Genomic DNA, 19,351 nt, shown 5'->3' on the forward strand with positions numbered 1-19,351 from the left:
GGGTCAGTAGTCAAAATGGTTGTGCCCCTCTACAGCAGGTCTGTTCTGTGTTGCATACAAACACACACACATTGTTTGCTGTGGCAGGGTAATCCCAAACACTGGGATCTCTTCATACAATGGCTTCATTAAAGGGACAATGGTATTGTGTCCTTTAATGACAGGACTCCTCCCTGCCTTCTGTCTGCTCTGAGATTACCTGAGACACACACACACACACACACACACACACACACACACACACACACACACACACACACACACACACACACACACACACACACACACACACACACACGGAAAGAGAAAGGGAGGCACCTCTCTTAGAGGGATAACACATTTTCTTTTTTAGACGCTGTGCAGGCATGCATCAAACTTTTCATCAGAATGATAAATAATGAATGATTTACTGTCATGATAAAAATCTAATCTAAGTGTTAAAAGTTCTCATAGACTTCGTATTTTCAGGTATTTCCCAGTTTTCTGTCCCCGATGGAGCCCTCAATCCCGTTTCCCAATTCCTTTGCTAGCAGGTGAGGTGGGCCTCTACCTTCCTTGCCAATCGTCTAGCCAATTAGAGCCTTGCTCCGCTCCGCTTCAGCCAATCAGCGGCCGCCTCGCCCTCACCTACAATTCTTCTTTAGTGAAAGAATTTCAGCCTTAATAGTTGACCCGCAGCCATTATCAAAAGATAAGCCAATTTAATAATACGTGGGAGCAGGATATGTTAATATGTGTAACAATCTGCGTGCCTCGTGAGCACGAAACAGGCAGTGTGATTGGCTGCGGGGACAGGAGCGCCTTCACCTGCCAGGTGAGGCGGAGGAGAGGGGCAGGGAGAGAAAAAGAAGCGGGGCGAGAAAAGTCGACTTACCTGTAGCTCAACTTCTGGCAGCTCGCTCACTCTATTACCTGCTCCGACTTGAAAGTCCAGTTTCACAAGGAAGAACCGGAGAGGAAGTCAAATATGTCACAGGAGACAGACAAGTAAGTGATCGAGCCAGCGGAGACGATCTTTGATCATTTCAACTTTAAGGGGAAACATTTTTTTTTTTTACTTTTTTAAAAATATTTTCTTTTTTTACTCAAAAACGTATGAAAAGTCTATTTTAGTGGATGTCATAAGTAGGAATATGTTGCTTTGGGGTAAATTAACGACTAGTATTAAACAATTTTCTTGAGGAAAACTCATGTAAAGTAGTTGGCGCCGTGGATTCGTTCGAGCTGAATTCGCCATTTTTGCCTGATGATGGGGAAAGTCTTCAAAGAGAACCGGCTGGATATTTGAGGCATTTTGATGCATTTGAATTAAAAGAAGAGTTTTAGATCCACTGCTGCATCGCTTTGCATGTTTCATGTTTGAAGGTGTGCAGGGCGCGGGGGATGTTCCTGTGAATGAGGACACTTTGTGTTGCATGTTGGCCTTTTGTTTTTTCAGCATCAGGAGCTCTTTTACTTATAACCAAAGTACTGCAACAACTGCCTAAAGAAGGGCCACAAAGACCCTTTAACTTAATTTTGAACATTTTCAGGGATTGATTGCTTTTGAAAAATATTTCTACTTATTTAATATCTAATATATCCTAGAGTAGTCCTATAGGCCTATATGACAATACACCTTAAAATGTAACGGAATGATGTGATGAGTTTTTGTTTATAACAACAAATTCAAATGATTTTGAAAGACTAATAACTGTACTATTAATCTGAATTATACATTTTTGATCGCTCTCAAAATAGGCACTTGCTCCAAATATAATAAATAATAATAATACATTATTATTATGTAATATGCTATTGTAATTATTATCATTAGCCTATTAATATGCTGTTATTATTATTATTATTATTATTTTCTGTAGTAGTTTCTGTGACATCCTCTAGTTTGTATAGAAATGTAAAGTCATCACGTGGTGATTTGTAGGTTATCTTTTCTGTCACACTGCTGTGCTGCTGTGTGTGTCTAACTATGTTATGAATCACAACGAAATATTGACTCAAAACCTGTATAATAACATCTAATGTAGAAATCTGTAATACCTGTTTTTCAGCCAGAGCCGCTGCCATAAAAAGCTGGCTGAATGTAAAATCACTGAAAGAGTATTAAAATAAACTGTTTATCATGAAGCTTTAGTAACTGAGATGACTCATCGGTTGACACATACAGCATGCAAAAAAAGGTGTAGAAAAGAGCAAATCAGTTTTAACTTGCACTGAACAATATATGAGGCAGATATGGGCGAGCAGCTTCATCACACCTTTCTCTGTAAATGTTTGCATCAGTGGGACATCACAGAAAAGAGGCTGGATGAAAGGGCTTGTTTGATTTGGCAGACACAAGTTTATTCCATAAGAAAATCAACATCAGCAAGGCAAACACGTTGTTTCACATTATTCATTGATAAGCTGAGTTTCAAGGAGTTCACAGTTTCAAAACTAAGAATATTCCTGATGAATCTTCCATGTAAATAGTGAGCATGCACTTTGTTTCCAATAACTAGGAATGATTTTAATTGTCTAGTTTGGGGTCTATAAAAATGTCTTAAACAGAAGAATAAAAAGGTGGAACGTTGTTTCAGGAAGTTTGTTTTTTTGTCGTTTTTTTACAATCATAAGATGAGAAGTTTGTTGTCCAAGACGCCTAAAGAAATCTGATTTTCCAGCATTGAAGAAGTTTAAATCTGAAAAATGAATCAAGAGAATTAATTGTTCTAAAAATCAAACAGTTGTATATTAGATTAGAAGCTCTACTAATCACATTAGTAATTACAAAGAAATGAACAAAACAGGTTATATTAACTCATTTGACAATGTGCTGCATCAAGACATTTGAAGACATTGTGATTTTTATACAGATGTTGTTCATTTCACAAGTGAAAATTGACACATTCGGAGCCTCTCAGGGAGTTCAAAGAGATGTTGTGACAACAGCGTGTCTTTAACTGGTCTGTGATCCTGACTTAAGTAGGCCTTAAGAGAAGAGAGACAAAGCCCTGAATACACACAAAACAGGCATGAAAAAGGCCTTAGTGTCGATTGAATCCCTTATTTTAAATACAAATAAAGTCTAGAACAACGTTGATGACCAAATCTAAAGGTTTTTTATTTTGATATTCAATCAGAGAGAAAATGTAAACTAGTTTAAAAAAGCAAAAAGCATCAATCTGTGAACTGTAAATCCAGCACATTAATGTCTCCAATCTCTTATGTGAACGTTTGCACATCTTAATGAAAATGAAAATGTGACTTGTGTGTCCCGTCAGTAAGCGTCTGGTGGTGGTCGTCCCAAACGAGAGCTCCTACCCCGCGGTACGGCGAGCGTACACGAGCGAGGACGAGGCATGGAGGTCGTACCTGGAGAACCCGCTCACAGCTGCCACCAAGGCCATGATGAGCATCAACGGGGACGAGGACAGCGCCAACGCCCTCGGCCTGCTCTACGACTACTACAAGGTCCAGATAAGAATGAAATAGTCAAAATAAAACTTCTGAACGTATGCTTTCCAGTGACCTTCAAAGCATAAAGACATTAGATTAAGGTCTATTGTACATTTTCACTTGTTTCTAAGATGAATTAGCTCAGATAGTAAAAAACTGCCAAGATTTGGAGTAAATCTTTACAACTGTAGTTATTTAGCTTGGCTTCATTAGAGGCCCTCAGACGAAGGGAACACGATGGATGAAAAGCCCACAAAAAGATGTTATACCATATTAATGTATCACTTGAAAGAACTGTGTTCAGATCTGTGTCTGTCTATAACGTTGACGTTAACAATGATGTAAATGAACTCAGCATCTCCTCTTTTTCTTTCTTTAGGTACCTAAAGAGAAGAGGCTTCTGCCTGTTCCCAAAGTGTCTGAAATGACAGAGGAGCAGGAGAAACGGTCAGTGAGCTTCAGTCTGTCCGTGTCAAACTCAAGTTGTACGTGTTCGCACAGATAGACGAAGAAAAATGTCAAAAATGTCGTCTGTAACTGAGCAATCCCAGGTATTGGTTAAATGTCATGAAGCTTTTTTTGGCACAAATGTGACAATAATGCCAAAGCATATGATAACATAGAATACACAAATAACAGCAAATTATATGAATAATAGAATACACAAATAACAGCAAATTATATGAATAATCAATAATGACTTATAATGAGTTATAATAATAATGATCAATAATGTTATTATAGCAACGATAATAAAAAGATAAAAACTTTTCCAAAACTACTCAAATATAATACAAAAATAAAATAAAATAGATGAAAGTGTTATTAATTTTTCAAATTTAGTTTATGAAAGACTCTTGAGTGTGTGACTGTGTGTGTGCATTGGTATGTGTTTGTGTATTACTGTGTTTAGATTTGTGAGTGTGGCTGGTTGTGTGTCTCTAAATGTCAGCTCTGTGATTGACTGACAAACAGTCCAGGGTGTAACCCCGCCTCTCGCCCAATGACAGCTGGGATTGGCTCCAGCCCCCCTGCAACCCCGAACGAGGAAAGCAGTATAGGTGATAGATGGATGGATGGATCTGTGTTGTGTGTGTCTGAGTGTGATTGTTTATAGCTAGTTAATCCCAGAGCTGATAAAGTGTTGTATTGGGCATTAGCACATTTAGTAATGTGAATACACATGAAATAATTTAATATACTGAGCTTTAAGTTACAAAAGTAATGAGACGATACTTATAGCTTTAGTGTTTACATAAAATGACTGATGAGTGATTCTTGTTTTACCAGAAGAACTGGAAGTAACAGAGGCTGGTCTGTAGTCAGTAAACACCTCATGACTCCAGCAGAAACAAACAAATCCAAAGAAAGAGAGCGAGAGATAATGTGTCTCCTCTTTTGGAACTAACTCAACTAAACCATTACTGTAACAACTTAAAGGTCATTTGAAAAACATAACCTAGTTTTCAGGTAGTAGGAAAATAAAGCAGTGACGACCCAACTTTATATTTCTCACCTGTATTCATTAGCCTTAACCATGATGTGCATTATTGAGTGAATCGTTAAAGATACTCAGGTGAGCCTTCTTTTAAGTGCACAAACTTGACCCACGTACTAATAGTGTGCCATGCATTACTAAATCTTAAAATAATCTAGTTCCATCTTAAATAAACTCACTCATCAGAAGTCTGTATGTGTGGCACTAACCTCCAGCTAGCATGATTATATCAAAAGCATAATGCATGATGAACTGATTTTCTTACTCAATGAGCATTTGTAAATAAATGTTTTCTGGTACTTTAAGTCCTGCATTATAAACGTCCGTATTCACCAGCTTCATTTTAGTTGTCTTTGCTGGTCATTAGCTGAATACTCGATGTAGTGAAGCCAAGTCAGGCAAGTAGTGTGAGACTCCTGATAGAAGAGAAACACACAGCACAAACAAAAAAGGTACACACATGAATAAATAAAAACTTCTCCATAAAAGTAAAAGTAAAGTAAAGGAATACAAAAGTTTTCACACATTATAAAAACATTATAATTATAGTGTAATTTGAGATCAAAAGCAATCACTCCAGAGTATAATTATGGTCTGAAGATCAGCATGCCTGGAATCGTAACCTGCGTTACACCTGCTTTTATTTAACAGCTGACATGTACGTTAGTGTTGGTGCTGTAGAATTGTGTTGATCAGTTTTGTGTCGAGGTGGAATAAGGAACACAACTTTTCAATAAAAAGAAGTTCTCAACGGTGTGCCATGTTTTTCACAACCCTCTGAAATATAAAATCTGTATTTGTATTCAGGTCTATTCTTCTGAGCAGCCAAAGCGAGCCGGAGAACGTGGAAAACCGAGTCCAGGTCCTAAAATCTGTCCCCGTCAACCTGTCGCTGAACACGGAGCACCAGGAGAACAAACGGGATCAGTTCAGTAGCTCCACCGGGGCGGCCGGAGCTGTGGCGACATCAGGAGACGGAGGCTCACCGGCTCTGGCCGTGGTGAAGGCTGAGATGTACGCGCCCGTCTTCATGACGGGGGCGGGGCTTCACTACAGGGTGGAGGGAGAAGAGTCGGCGAGGGTGATCTACGAGCAGGGTTCTTATGAGGTGACCACCCTCGGCCACAACTCATACGCGAAGGAAGACCAGCAGAGTCCACCTGACAGCCCGTACGAAGAGGAGAGAGACGTGGTGAGAAAAGAGCGCACAGACACTCAGTGTGCGTTTCTCCTTTATGGAATAATCTGATCAGAATTTTGATTCATAGGCTTTGGTCAGATTCAGGGATGATTATTTAAATATAGAAGGATTCAGTGTGACTCACAAATTCAGCCCCAGAAGTACAACAGACTATAGCTCTAGATGCCATGCAGACTCACCAGGTGAGACTTGTCTTGCAGACTGACACCCTCTGACATCAATTTCAGAGTCTTCTAAGTTTGAAAACCCTGAGCACATGATGCAGAACAAGCAGCCAAGCCTCAGTTAACCAAATCATCGTTTTACAACTGAACCATCAACCAGTTCCTATTATAAACAAATCCAGGGCTATGCAGACCGATGCACCGACATCTTTAACCTAAAAATTGGTAACATATTCGGATCAGGGAATCTTAACAGCCCTAAAAAAATTAAAAAGCTGTTTCGGGTCGAGAGATAAATCATAAAGGTCATTGCGTGATTACAATGATGAGAGATGAATGAAAGCATGTTTTATATAGAAAAAAAGTTTATACTGTAGAATTTTCTGTAAGTTTATTGACATTTGTTTTCCTTTCAGAGCTTGAAAACATGTTTAATTGAAGTACTATTAAAAGGGAAAAAACATATCTTAAACAGGATAGCAAACTAAAAAGGTTCTTTACACAAGTTAAAAATGGCTGCTTTTTTTTCTTGTGTTTCTGAGAATTTTCTGGGGCACATTACAGTCAAAATGTGGAAAAATCTCATCTGGATGTTCTAGTCTTGATAGATTTGGATGGTAGCCCCCTCAGGTCAAACACCAACGGCTTATCTTAATATTTTATCACTTCTCTGTCCTCCATGAGCGAACGAGGGACCAGAACATATTTAGGGGTTGTTTAGAGGCATTGTGGGAAATGTAGACACATAAAAGTCAGATAAAGGGTACTCCAAACAGTACTCGAATCCTTAATGTTTTATGTCGTTGATATCTTACTTGTGAGGGTGGAGTTGTTATATATATTGTGAGTGAAGACAGATTGATGTTTAATCATGATTCACTGTTAGTACAAAGGTTACCTGAACAGGAATGCACACATAGAGTCCTGTTTCCGGTTTGCATGCGACCTTGCTGTTGTCATTATTAGCTATTCTTTTACATTTCTGTTGATGAACTGTTGTCTTTTTGTTCTCATTTAATACATTGTTTAAGCAGTTCCTCTCAAACCACATTTCATTTTCATTGTGTCAAATAATTTCCTCTTTCTGTGTGTTCTCAGCGTTCTCAACAGAAGTATCACACACCTTCCTCTCTAGCTACAGAGGACTTCATATTTCACCAGGAGGGAGTGTAAGTCTCTGAAAAACACTATAACTTAACGCATGTATCCATGTATGTTACAAAGATCTAAAACATTGGCTTAAGGTGAGCCAGAAAGGAAAAAACAAAAGTGGCAGTGTTGCTCCCCCACCTTGTTATATGTCTAATCACGTTCTCTCCTCAATGTGTTGTTTGTGTGTTTTTTGTGTGAACAGTGACAGCTTCCAGTACACACTCGATGCCTCTCGCTCTCTGCGTCAGAAGCAGGGCGAGGGACCAATGACCTACCTGAACAAAGGCCAGTTCTACGCTGTGACTCTGAACGAGCTCAGTGCCAACAAACGCCTCCGTCACCCCATCAGCAAAGTCCGGGTGAGCCGATCAATACATGACTTCTCCATTCTTTTATTTTCCATTTTGCTGTAATGGCCATATACAGTAGTGTTTTTTTCCTTGTTACGTCATAATTGGAATTAGCATGATAACATTTTAAACACTTGTGTGTAACATAAAAATTGTCAGTTTAGCCTCTTTCATCTCATCGTTAAGGTTTTATGGCCCACAACTTTCAGTAATATTGTGTCCAGATGCAGCTCTTTAAACCCACACACTACCCACTCAGCACTGAACAGCAGAAAGATAGATCCAGTCAGCAACTAGCTTAAACATAGAGCAGCATTTAGAGCCAAATGTTTCCCCCAAAAAAAGTTGCAGAACAAATGCAGAACAAAAAGAGAACAAAAGGAGCGTGAACACTGGATTGCTTTTGTTGGGTTGGACACACAAAAAAAACAACATGAATTGGGTCATTGGATTTGATTAAAGGTCATTCTGGTAATTAGAACTTCAGTGTTTTTAAATAACAGTTTCTATGATAACAATTAATCAGCCGAGTAGCTGCTGCAATCTACCAGACAGTACAGTTCTGATAAGAGGAGGTCAGACAGACTTATTGCCAGACTCTTTAGAGTGTAGAAGTTATCGGTTAGTGCACCATTTCTTGTAATAATGTTTGTTTATACACTACAGTATTAGCAGTAGCTCAAATGAGACTTGTGACGCAGAGCATTTGCTCTAATTTTTTGTTCCATGTTGCTTCTCTAACAACTGCTTATGTCTCTGGTTTATGTCTTTTATTTAGGAATTCTGCTACAGTACCAGATTACTTTAAATTAACTTAGTTGGTTCAGTTTTTCCCCAGCATTAAATCTTTAATTTGTGACACAGGAGACAAGATTGGATTTAATTTCAGGTTACATGGAGCTTAAAGTCAAATCCTTTGTCCCATACAGTCATTGGTTCAATTGCTTCACCTTAATCTAAAACTTTTGAGTTTCATCCTCATTTTCTCTTTCTCAGAGTGTCATCATGGTGGTGTTCAGTGAAGACAAGAACCGAGACGAGCAGCTCAAATACTGGAAGTACTGGCACTCTCGACAGCACACGGCCAAACAGAGAGTCTTAGACATCGGTAAGAAAACGACTCTCTCAAAACGTGAACATCGGCAAACTCTTCAATGGCCGAATTGATGATACGAAACACACCAATTAAAAGACAATGACAGATTTATGTTATTCCAAATGCTGGAATGCACTCAGCTAATAAACAAGGCATGACCAAACTGTGTGCAAACAACCCCCCACCCAACTGTCTGCCCAAGGCACTTCAGCTGGCCACCATCATCTAAACGCACACACACACTGAATCTCATAATTTCTAAGTGTTGTTGAGACACACAACCTAAATCCTGTAATCTCTGTGACACTGGCTGGGAGATTGAGCAAAACTATGAGAAACTATTTTATTACCCGGAAACATCTGACTACTCTCACTCTTATCTGGCAGTATTTCCCACAGGTGTATTCTATCCATCTGAAGTATCATATTTGTATCTCAAACCTTTGACCTTGAGTCTATTGTTGTTGTTTTTGTTAAGTTGATGGATTTCAATGAGAACTGAGCGATGATGAATGAGTATGTGTGTGTGTGTGTGAAGCTTGTAGGCGGTTTATGTTTGACAAGCTCGGACCTGCTAACCCGGGCAGAGTCAGAGGTATGTGGGAGAGTGGAGGTGGATGGGAGTCACACACACTCATACACACACACATTCACACACCTATACGCAGCTTGTCGGGACAGGGAGAGGAATGCTAGTCACACCGCTACCTTTGCAGGTTTTGGTCTGTTGAATGTAATTCTGGCTCAATTTAGATCTTCATCTTAATTCCTGTATTTACACGAACCATGACAAACGTTGAACACCCCACTATTCTCACACACCTTGAGTCCTTACTTTTTTTTTCTCACTGAGAAAAAAGTCAAAACTTTCAAGATAAATGTCCTCTTCTGTACACCTTTGTTTCTGCTTAAAGTGTTGTTAGTGCCGCTGGGCATTGCGAGATAATTTCACACAGTTATGAATAGGCTACAGTGATGAGATTAAAGCATTCAGCTGCTTTAAATGACATTTTAGCTTTTCTATTGTTTTCTCTTTTTATTCTCTTGTACTTATGGATACGTTTGGCTCCTCTTTGGTGAAAATATAATGCCACAGTCTCACAAGAAACTTTGATCAATATGTACAATAAATAACCATTTTAAAAACCACACTGGGTAAAATGACAATAAATCAAAGTACAAATTATAAACTTAAAGTAAAATAAAGTATAATGTGATTTGAGATAACTTTTTTTACAAACAGGGGCTATACAAATAATGATTGAGTGATTGAAACTTAAAAAAATATTATCAGGTAACACAAAAAAACTGCATTCTAAAAAAAAAGCCAAAACTTTGTTGACTTTTGTTTTCTGAAATAGGGTTATAGGATTTGTAAGTTTCATGAGACGATTGACCCCACTCTCATATTTCTCTGTTAAATTACAACGTAATGGTTAGCATTAGCTTAGCTTAGCAGATAAAAAATGGAGGGGAAAATCTAGCACTCTGTCATAACTTAGTAATTAATGCAACATATAGTCCCACACACAGTGACAGATTGAGTATGCCTTTGTTTTAATTACAGCCACACAGCCAAACACCTTGATTAGTTAGCCTTAGAGGTGCTGCTGCTGAGAGGTGTGCAATGGACAGAACCAGGCTAACTGTCTCCATCTGTTTCCAGTCTTTATAGCTAAGTAAGCTAAGCTAAGCTGCCCCTCTTGGCTGTAGCTTCCTACTTAACCAGACCGATACGAGAGTGTCAATATTCTTATCTAACTATTAGCAATTAAGCAAAGAAGCTTTTTTCTTTCCAATCTACCGTAACTTTACATAATTAAAAATAAAAGTACTTAATCTAGTTACATTCTGAGCGCTACTTTTTCTCATAACTTAGCTCAAAAATAGCATCTTAATACTTTGTGTCACAATGCCCAATTGTTTACTGTGAGAAGACGGATTCAGAGGGCAGAACAAACACCTAGGTGTGTGAGTTTTACCCACCTGGGGGAGGGGTTACTGCCCTTTGTGATGTCACAAATGGAAAATCTCCAAACGGCCTGTTTGGCCACATTTTCTGAAAATTGGAGCAGGCAAAAGACTGAGAGAATAGACGTTTCTCATTATTGGGGGGGGGGGGGGGGGGTAGACAGGCTGGGACACATATTAGTGTTTGTAACGTGTATTTTGCATTATAGGTGACTTTAAAAGATGTAAACAGTCGATAATGTGTAGGGGAAGTGTGTTATCTAACGTTATTCCCTTTGGCACTCTGTATGGCATATTTGTTTGTGTGCGTGATCGAAAGATAGCATGTATCTACTGTTGAAGTTATTTTCCATCACACTGACGTGCGTGCATGACTGTACATTAAGAAGGTAAATCTCCCCTCAGTGCTCTGTAGGTCAAATGACAGACCCCTCCACCCAGCTCCTCAGATCCAGGTAAGCCTGTCGCTGGATGCAGCCTGTAACCTGACGCCGTCCTGAGAGCTGATTTGAATAGCGTTGGAGGGTTTCTGTGTGTCTGTCTGTGTGTGTGTGTGTGTGTGTGTGTGTGTGTGTGTGTGTGTGTGTGTGTGTGTGTGTGTGTGTGTGTGTGTGTGTGTGTGTGTTTTGGGGTGGGGGTTATCATACCCCTGGGCCATGTCACAGAATGGATCATTTGAATGGGGCTGTTTAACGAGGGGAGACTGGCAGAGGGACATGTTGCTGCTTGCCCTGCTGCTCTGTGCACCTGCTTAAAAAAGAACCAGGAAGTGTCGCTTTAACGGCGGGTTAGGATGATGGAGCAGGTCAAAGGGTAGCTGGATGGAGAGAGAGCGATACTCTGAGATGTGAACCGCAGGAAGGTTGTAAGATGAGTCTCTTCTCCCAAGATGTTAAAGACAGATCCTTTCTGTGACTCATCGTTTTGGGCAGACTTGATTTTTTTATTTACTTTATCTAAAAAATTGAAGCAGGTGACTCTAAAACTCCCAGCATGCCTCTTGAACAGTACTTGGTCGAATAACAGAAAAAAAATCCCTGCTTCAACTTACAGATAAACAGTGGCTGAAGATGTCCATTTCAGTCTATCATACTCTAACTCTTAATCTTCATATTTGACTTTTTCTTACACTTTTCATATAAACAATGGCTGCCTACAACCACAATGGATGCCTTCCAAGAAAAGACCACTTTCCTTCACTACACATTCCAGTATTGCCAAACTACTACACAAACTTATGATTTCATTCATTTTCTTAACACAGCTGGGAATTGTAGTTTTTAGGTAAAGTTACTCAAACGTGAGTAAAAACTGTATTTGCTGAGGAATATTTTCAACTGTGTATTGATATTTAATTTGAAGCTACAGTAGGAAACAGCAACAAGAGGGTGTTTTTTAGAAAAGTATGGCCAATGTTACAGTAATTGTACTGACTGTAGGAACATGTCAGGCTGTGTTATAGTCTGACTCAGAGATGTTGAGCTGAGACTTGATCTTTATCAGATCTGTAACGTTCATTCATTGTGAGCTAACACTGCTGTGAAGTAAACATGGAACTACTTTTCTCCAAAACATTAGAAACATTATTTTACAACCAATTCTGTTTTTTTCTTCATGATTTCCATTCTATTAAAAAATAGTCACTTATATCATGTGCTATTTTTTATCAGCATATATTCTGTTTTTTGTGCACATTTCAGGCCCCTTCAGTGAGTTGTAACACAGGTCGACAAATGCAGCCGATCTGCTCACCTGACTGGCTTTTAATACTCTCCTCTGAGCCGGATAGCCTCTCGTGATTCCCCCCCTTGCTCACTTTGAAGCTTTTAAGAGCTTGTTTGCTCAAGCTGATAAGGGTATATCTCATGAAATTGAAGCGTGCCATTTGATTGCTTATCTAAACACACAACAGCTACCTGCTTTTGTCATTTATTGACCATTTTGTCCTCGTATGGAAGCTGATGTAAGGGTTATCCGGCAATACTGGAACATTTGAGTGTGCTTTGGTAGCAGAAGAAATATTTGAACGCTGATTTTTTTAATGAAATAAATAAACTATGTTTCTTTTGTCCTTTTAGCTGATTACAAGGAGAGCTTCAACACAATCGGAAACATCGAAGAAATCGCCTACAACGCCATCTCCTTCACCTGGGACGTGAATGAAGAGGCCAAGGTACAAACACAAATACTACAGTCGTTTAAACGTCACTGTAATTTTCCCAGAAACCGGTTGCCTCTATTTACTCTTGCTGGAGGTGTGTTGTACATGTGAAGAAAAGGCAGTGGGACAGGTTTTTATTTTGTGCTGATTCAAGTGTTGGCAAACAAACTCACACACTCGACAAATTAACCGACTGTGATGCAAGTTTCTTAAGAGTAGACACACTGACACTCCGAATCTCATTCAATAACTGGTGAATTAAGTCATCACTGTGGATAGTACTGAAAGCTAAAAGCACCATCCGGTCACAAAATTTTTCAGCAGAGTTGTGTACTTTTGCTCTGTTTGTCCTCTTTGTCTTTTGTGAAGCTCCTTTGTGGCCACTCCTTAAACAGAGCCACAACACTCTTATTTGAACTCCAGAGGCCCCCAAGGGCCTACACACACCAATCCCTGTCCCCACCCACTGTTGTTTGTTTTGCCCTCATTTCTGTGAGAATGTGACTCTCTGTGTGTGTGTGTGTGTGTGTGTGTGTGTGTGTGTGTGTGTGTGTGTGTGTGTGTGTGTGTGTGTGTGGCTCTTTCATTGTAATAGCCTGGGGACAAAGACGTTGCTGGAGTCAATCCAAGCACAATTCTCCGGCTAATATTGACTTTTGCTCTCGTTCTCTCTCTTGATCTGTGTGACTGCTGAGCCTAAACAGGTGTAATGACCAGGTAGTTCATGGACTACATGCTTCTCGGGTTGTCGGTATTTGAACCATGTGCAAAGTGCATTCATAATGTCTAGTATATCGAGTTTAAAGCAGTGTGAGGGAAAATGTACGTTTGTGAGTTCCTGAATTAACTTGGGATCATGGGAGTTGTCAGCATTTTTAAACAACTAGCACTGTAAGACCGGTGACAAGTTCCTTTTTCCACGGTTAAGTTACTGAAACCTTTCATCTACCAGAACTATACTTTCAAAATAAAAGCAGGGTTGTCTCCAAACAGGAAGGGAAGTACCCTTAGCTTGAGACATTACAAAAATACAAAATGAAAGATAAACAATTTCGAAATGCAAAATAATGCAATTTCAAACATGTCACACATCAAAAATTACATTAATAAACCGGAATTCAGTGATTAATTGTGGTTTTAAAAAAATTAAAAATGTACTCAAATAAAACATTGATGAACACGAATACATTATTTTTAGCTGTTGTAGGTTCATTGGTAGTTTAAAATACCACTTTAAATATTCATTTATCACGACGCAAAGTTTAATTCTTCCAGTTCAAACTGAGGTTTGTAAATCTCCCGTGTCTTCTTCTCTCTCCCTGGCAGATCTTCATCACAGTGAACTGTCTGAGCACGGACTTCTCCTCTCAGAAGGGGGTGAAAGGTCTTCCTCTGATGATCCAGATCGACACGTACAGCTACAACAACCGCAGCAACAAGCCACTGCACAGAGCCTACTCAGAGATCAAGGTCTTCTGTGACAAGGTGAGAACTCACTGACTCTGCATGAGTTCAGCTTTCTGACACTTCAATCATGTCCATTTAGAGAGAGCATTTTGTATGCTAGTTGACATTTTAGTGTGTGTGTGTGTGTGTATGTGTGTGTGTGTGTGTGTTGGGGGGGGACTCTGTCTATCAAAATATTAGAGAAATGGTCTGTCATCATTTCATCACAGACCAAAGTGGTGCAAAGTAATGGCTGGTTTTAATCAGCCATTGGTTCTACCCTAAAAAAGTATAGAAATATTGAGTTTGCTTAAATATATATATATAAAAATAAAAATAATTAGCACTTTTTTTTTAGAAAGTGTAAACAGTTCCCTGACCAGGGTGTCCCCTTAATCATACATATCTTGAAGTGTCTCACCTTAAAATAGTATTTTATGCTGCGTTATCATTTATCTTCACTGTTTGAGAATTTAATTAACTGCAGTTAACTGCTTTTTTAAAATCTACCTTAGCATATATGTAGAGCATATTTAAAATGTGTTTCAACAGCAAACAATCTGACTGCAGGTAAACTCCTGGCTAAACAGTAAGTGGAGGGAGGGAGTGAAATCCTGTGATTAGTTCTCCCTCTAGTGGTTTCACCTTCACACTGAGCCTCCACACACACCTGTACATTAGACATTGAGGTGTATCCAAAGGAAGTTTGGAATATTGAAACTGATTTGCTGAAAACTTGTTTATCCGTTTTTTTTTCTTCTCAGGGTGCCGAGAGGAAAATAAGGGATGAAGAAAGAAAACTGTTTCGCAAGAAGTCAAAAGGTTTGAAGTTCTTCGTAAAAATGTTTGCATAAAAAAAAACCTGAGAAAACTGAAGGTCCAGGATGTAGTATGAGGACTGGCTTTAAGATACTTATTTACATGTGAGTATATTTCCCTGATGGCATTTTTTTTTATTTGTTTTTAGGAAAAGATGGAGGTGTAGGTGTGATAACTGCTCCCAAAAGGTCTGACACCACTTATTTCAAGACCATGACCGACCTGGAGGCTCAGCCCGTTCTCTTCATCCCTGATGTTCACTTTGGTAACCTGCAGAGAGCCGGACAGGTAAAACAACTCTACACATAGATCTTTGTTTTTTTAATTCATGCTTAAAGGTTAAAACTTATATGAATACTTTATCAATTATTTCCAGGTCTTTACCTTCAACACAGAGGAGATCGAGAGAGAAGGGTGAGTTTAGGAGTCATCAAGAGACTTTTTCATTTACATCCACTCAAACAAATATAAAAAATGTACATGTGAGCAGGTCACCACAAATGCAAACACAAAGCATACGCTGTGTGTGTGTAAGGTGCATGACACACGTTTGTTTCTGTGTTCTGTCAGGAGCGTGCTGGTGAAGAGGATGTTCAGGCCGTCAGATGAAGATTTGTGTCCAACACCTCACAAACAGATCAAAGAGGAGACACACAAGAGAGGTACTGGATGGCTCATTTTTATTTCATCACTTGATGTTGTGTGGCAGGCAAACTTTGCCAGAATTAAATTTTTATTATTTTTATTTTTATAAAAAAAATTATAAAAATATATATATTAAAAAATGTGGTTTAGCTGCTAAACAGAAGCCAAAAGCCTTAAAATGCAGCTGATATTTATGCACGATGTATGCATCTGAACAGAATTTAAACAAATAGGCAGATAACTTCTGATATATAAAAAAGTCAAAAGATGCCATCTGGATTTTTGTGTTCATGAATTAAACCTGGTTGTGTTTTAAGTATCTATTTTAAGACATTTCCCTCAATGTTTGTTAACTATTATATTTACAAGAAAGTCAATCCATCCATTATCAAGACCGCTTTTTCCCATTCGGGGTCGCAGGGGGTTGGAGCTGATCCCAGCTGTCATTGGGTGAGAGGCGGGATACACCCTGGACTTTTCTCCAGTCAATCACAGGGCTGATATATAAAGACAGACAACCAGCCAAACACACATTCACACCTAAGGGTAATATAGAGTCATCAATTAACCTAACGAGCATGTCTTTGGACTGTGGGAGGAAGCCAGAGAACCCACGCATGCACAGGGAGAACATGCAAACTCGGCTGTATCCGAATTGCTAAGTACCTCTTCAATCTTTCAGTAGTCAGTATACAGTACCTACTATCCGTGCTGTATACTGTTAGTACCTACTATTCAGTAGGTGCGCACAGTAAGCAGATATTTGTTCCAACTTCTTCTGATTCATTCAGTATGGAAGTGACGTCATTTACGTTACCTGAACCGGCCGCATCCACCCGTTGTTTTTTTGTTTTTTTTGTTTAGCTTTATTCAAGAAGAGTAATGCTCGTATACAGTCAGGTAAACAAAAAACAATATCACAATGTAAATCAAGTAAAAGATTAAATAACTAAATAACATACAGTACATAAAGGAAAGAACAAATGAAAGACAGTAATATACAGAATATAAAATAAAACCAATAAAGGCGCATTTAAATAGTGAAATCATTATTTAAATAGAGGGAGAAAGGTTTTATAATAATGCAGATATTTGTTGTATTTTCTGTTGTTAATTAAAAGTAGTGATTTCAGTTGGGACTTTAACTGTAGATTAAAAATTGATTAAATTAATCCACGCTCGTTTGTTTTGATTTGGAGGCGGACGTGACGTGACGATTTACGTTTAATTTTGCACAGCATTGTGGGTGGTAAAATACAATTCATTTCCTGCTAGCACGCATCCGATCCATACTGCATAAAACCAGGAAGTTAGTATCCATACTGAAATGTTCAGTATACTGAGGTGGACCCAACAAATGCATACTGAATGACCACGAAAGTTCAGTATACTGCAACTCCATACTGAACGTACGTACTGCATACTGAACTGTGACAATTCGGAAAGGGCCCCTCACACGGAGAAGCCCTGTCTGACTGGGTATTGAACCAGTAACCTTCTGCTATGACGCAACAGTACTAACCACTGCACCACAGTTCAGCCTTTTACAAGACAGTGATCAGAAAATCATTTCATAATGAAAATATGATGTGATACTCAAGCAACCGGGCTACAGACAAAAGCCACATTCCTTTGAAAGTGAATATGACAAACATGTAAAGAAAAGTCTTACAGTCTGTGTGCATGTCTTATCTCTCTTTTCCTTTGAGTATTTTTATTTTTCAGCTAAGATCCCAAGCTTCATTCTTCCTCCTCTCTCTGCAGTGCTGCTGTATGTAAGAAAGGAGACAGACGAGGTGTTCGACGCTCTGATGCTGAAGTCTCCCACGCTCAGAGGCCTGATGGATGCTGTGAGTGGCTGCTGATTAGATGTTTGAGGCAGAGTCAAAGGCCACAGGTGTTAACAATCTGCTTTCATGTGTGATTGGCAGATATCAGAGAAGTACGGTGTGCCCTCAGAGAGGATAGCCAAAGTGTACAAGAAAAGTAAAAAGGGGTGAGTGAGGACGGAGTGTGCCATTTTTATGTCTATACGGAGCTTCTGGTTCTGCGCATGGAATTACAATTTTAACTGTTTTTTTGTGTATGTTAGGATCCTGGTGAACATGGACGACAACATCATAGAGCATTACTCCAACGAGGACACTTTCATCCTCAACATCGAGAGCTATGCGGACACCTACAAGATCACGCTGACGGAGATCTGACAGCTCCTCAGCCGACCTGAAGAGACTGCGGGGTTGACGCAAAAAAGAGAGAAGCCGTGACTGCTGGTTGGCTGAAATCTACAAGGCTGCTAAGGGATTGGCTGATAAGCTGACTGACAGTATTGAAGACAGTCTGATGGGGCACAATGGCGGCTCCCACACTGAACCCTCTCTGACACTGTAACTCGACGAAGAAAGTCGTATTGTCAGTGCGGGAGGACACTGCAAATAAAAAAATGGACGTTGTAGAAATTCTCTTGGATCTAACTGGATCTATTTGCTTCCTTGTTGTTGCCATCCCCTCTCTTGTGAGGTGACATCATGGAATACAGAACCACATACTCCTCTTTTCTGCAATATTTTGTATTGTATAAAAGAATTTGTACTTTTATCCTCAGTCTGTACAGTCCTCAGTCTTTGCCAAATAACACATCAGGTGTAGCCTCATGAAATACCTGATGTATTGTATGTAGCTTGAATTAGTCGGTCCTAAATGACATAGCAGCATCCCTGCATGCAAGTCTTTGTTTTTGTTAGTTGTGTTATTATTTATTATTAAATATATGAATTACTTTAATGATGTATCCAAGGATTTCAAGTACTTTATATTTCAGTGATTTCTTATCAAAGTCACCCTCTTTAAGTTTTTAAATGCTCCATTTCTCAGCCGTTTTGTACCATTAACATTTCATCCTATAGCTATAAGTGTTTATTTTAGGAACACACATGAGATGGTAAATACTGTAAAGAACTTCCGAGGGGTGACACATGGCACTTGATTGTCTTGTAGCTCTCGTGTGCTTGACTGTTGAAAAAGGGAATAAAGATATAAACATAAAAATGTTATTTTTGTTCAAACAAGAGTAAAAACTTCAACAATGTGATTGCTGCCAGTGGTGTGAAACTGCTCGAGGAAACATGTTTCTTTGAGCTAAATAATAACAAACATGCTAATGTGTACAACTCGACAGAACATTCAAGCTACACATGGAAAGGCTAAGTTTGGGTTCCAAAGAACAGAAGAACCCTGACTATAGACTCTATAAAACATGGATGTAGTCTTCATGCAGCCTCTAGTGGACACCTGAGGAGCTACAGTCTTTTGTACATCTGCATTGGCTGAATTTTTCAACACCAAAGGTTGCCACTTGACTTCAACACCAGGATGTATCTCGTCTCATCCTGAAGGGGCTCCTCCACAAT

At 39.2% G+C, this 19,351-nt stretch overlaps 1 protein-coding gene across 2 annotated transcripts; it reads left to right on the forward strand.

The window, feature by feature from the left end:
- Positions 1 to 663: 663 nt before the first annotated feature.
- grhl2b (grainyhead-like transcription factor 2b) lies at positions 664 to 18,545 on the forward strand. Of its 2 annotated transcripts, none has more exons than XM_020634727.3 (16): positions 664 to 987; positions 3,264 to 3,453; positions 3,818 to 3,885; positions 5,744 to 6,128; positions 7,400 to 7,470; positions 7,656 to 7,812; positions 8,800 to 8,911; positions 12,949 to 13,043; positions 14,358 to 14,516; positions 15,242 to 15,299; positions 15,445 to 15,584; positions 15,673 to 15,710; positions 15,867 to 15,958; positions 17,706 to 17,791; positions 17,873 to 17,937; positions 18,034 to 18,545. In XM_020634727.3, the coding sequence occupies exons 1-16, from the start codon at positions 968 to 970 to the stop codon at positions 18,146 to 18,148; spliced, it is 1,851 nt and encodes a 616-aa protein (XP_020490383.1). In that variant the 5' UTR covers positions 664 to 967; the 3' UTR covers positions 18,149 to 18,545. The 2 variants fall into 2 exon arrangements, with proteins under 2 accessions (XP_020490383.1, XP_065804155.1); XM_065948083.1 differs by lacking the exon at positions 664 to 987 and adding an exon at positions 1,006 to 1,365.
- The last annotated feature ends 806 nt before the right edge of the window (positions 18,546 to 19,351 follow it).

Source organism: Labrus bergylta, chromosome 19 (assembly GCF_963930695.1).
Source record: "Labrus bergylta chromosome 19, fLabBer1.1, whole genome shotgun sequence".
In the NCBI taxonomy this organism is placed as follows: domain Eukaryota; kingdom Metazoa; phylum Chordata; class Actinopteri; order Labriformes; family Labridae; genus Labrus; species Labrus bergylta.

Coding starts and splice junctions, on each gene's coding strand:
- grhl2b (XM_020634727.3), top strand. CDS start 968: ATGTCACAGGAGACAGACAA. Junction 15,300..15,444: donor GTTTCGCAAGAAGTCAAAAG/GTTTGAAGTTCT, acceptor ATTTGTTTTTAG/GAAAAGATGGAGGTGTAGGT. Junction 17,792..17,872: donor TCAGAGGCCTGATGGATGCT/GTGAGTGGCTGC, acceptor TGTGATTGGCAG/ATATCAGAGAAGTACGGTGT.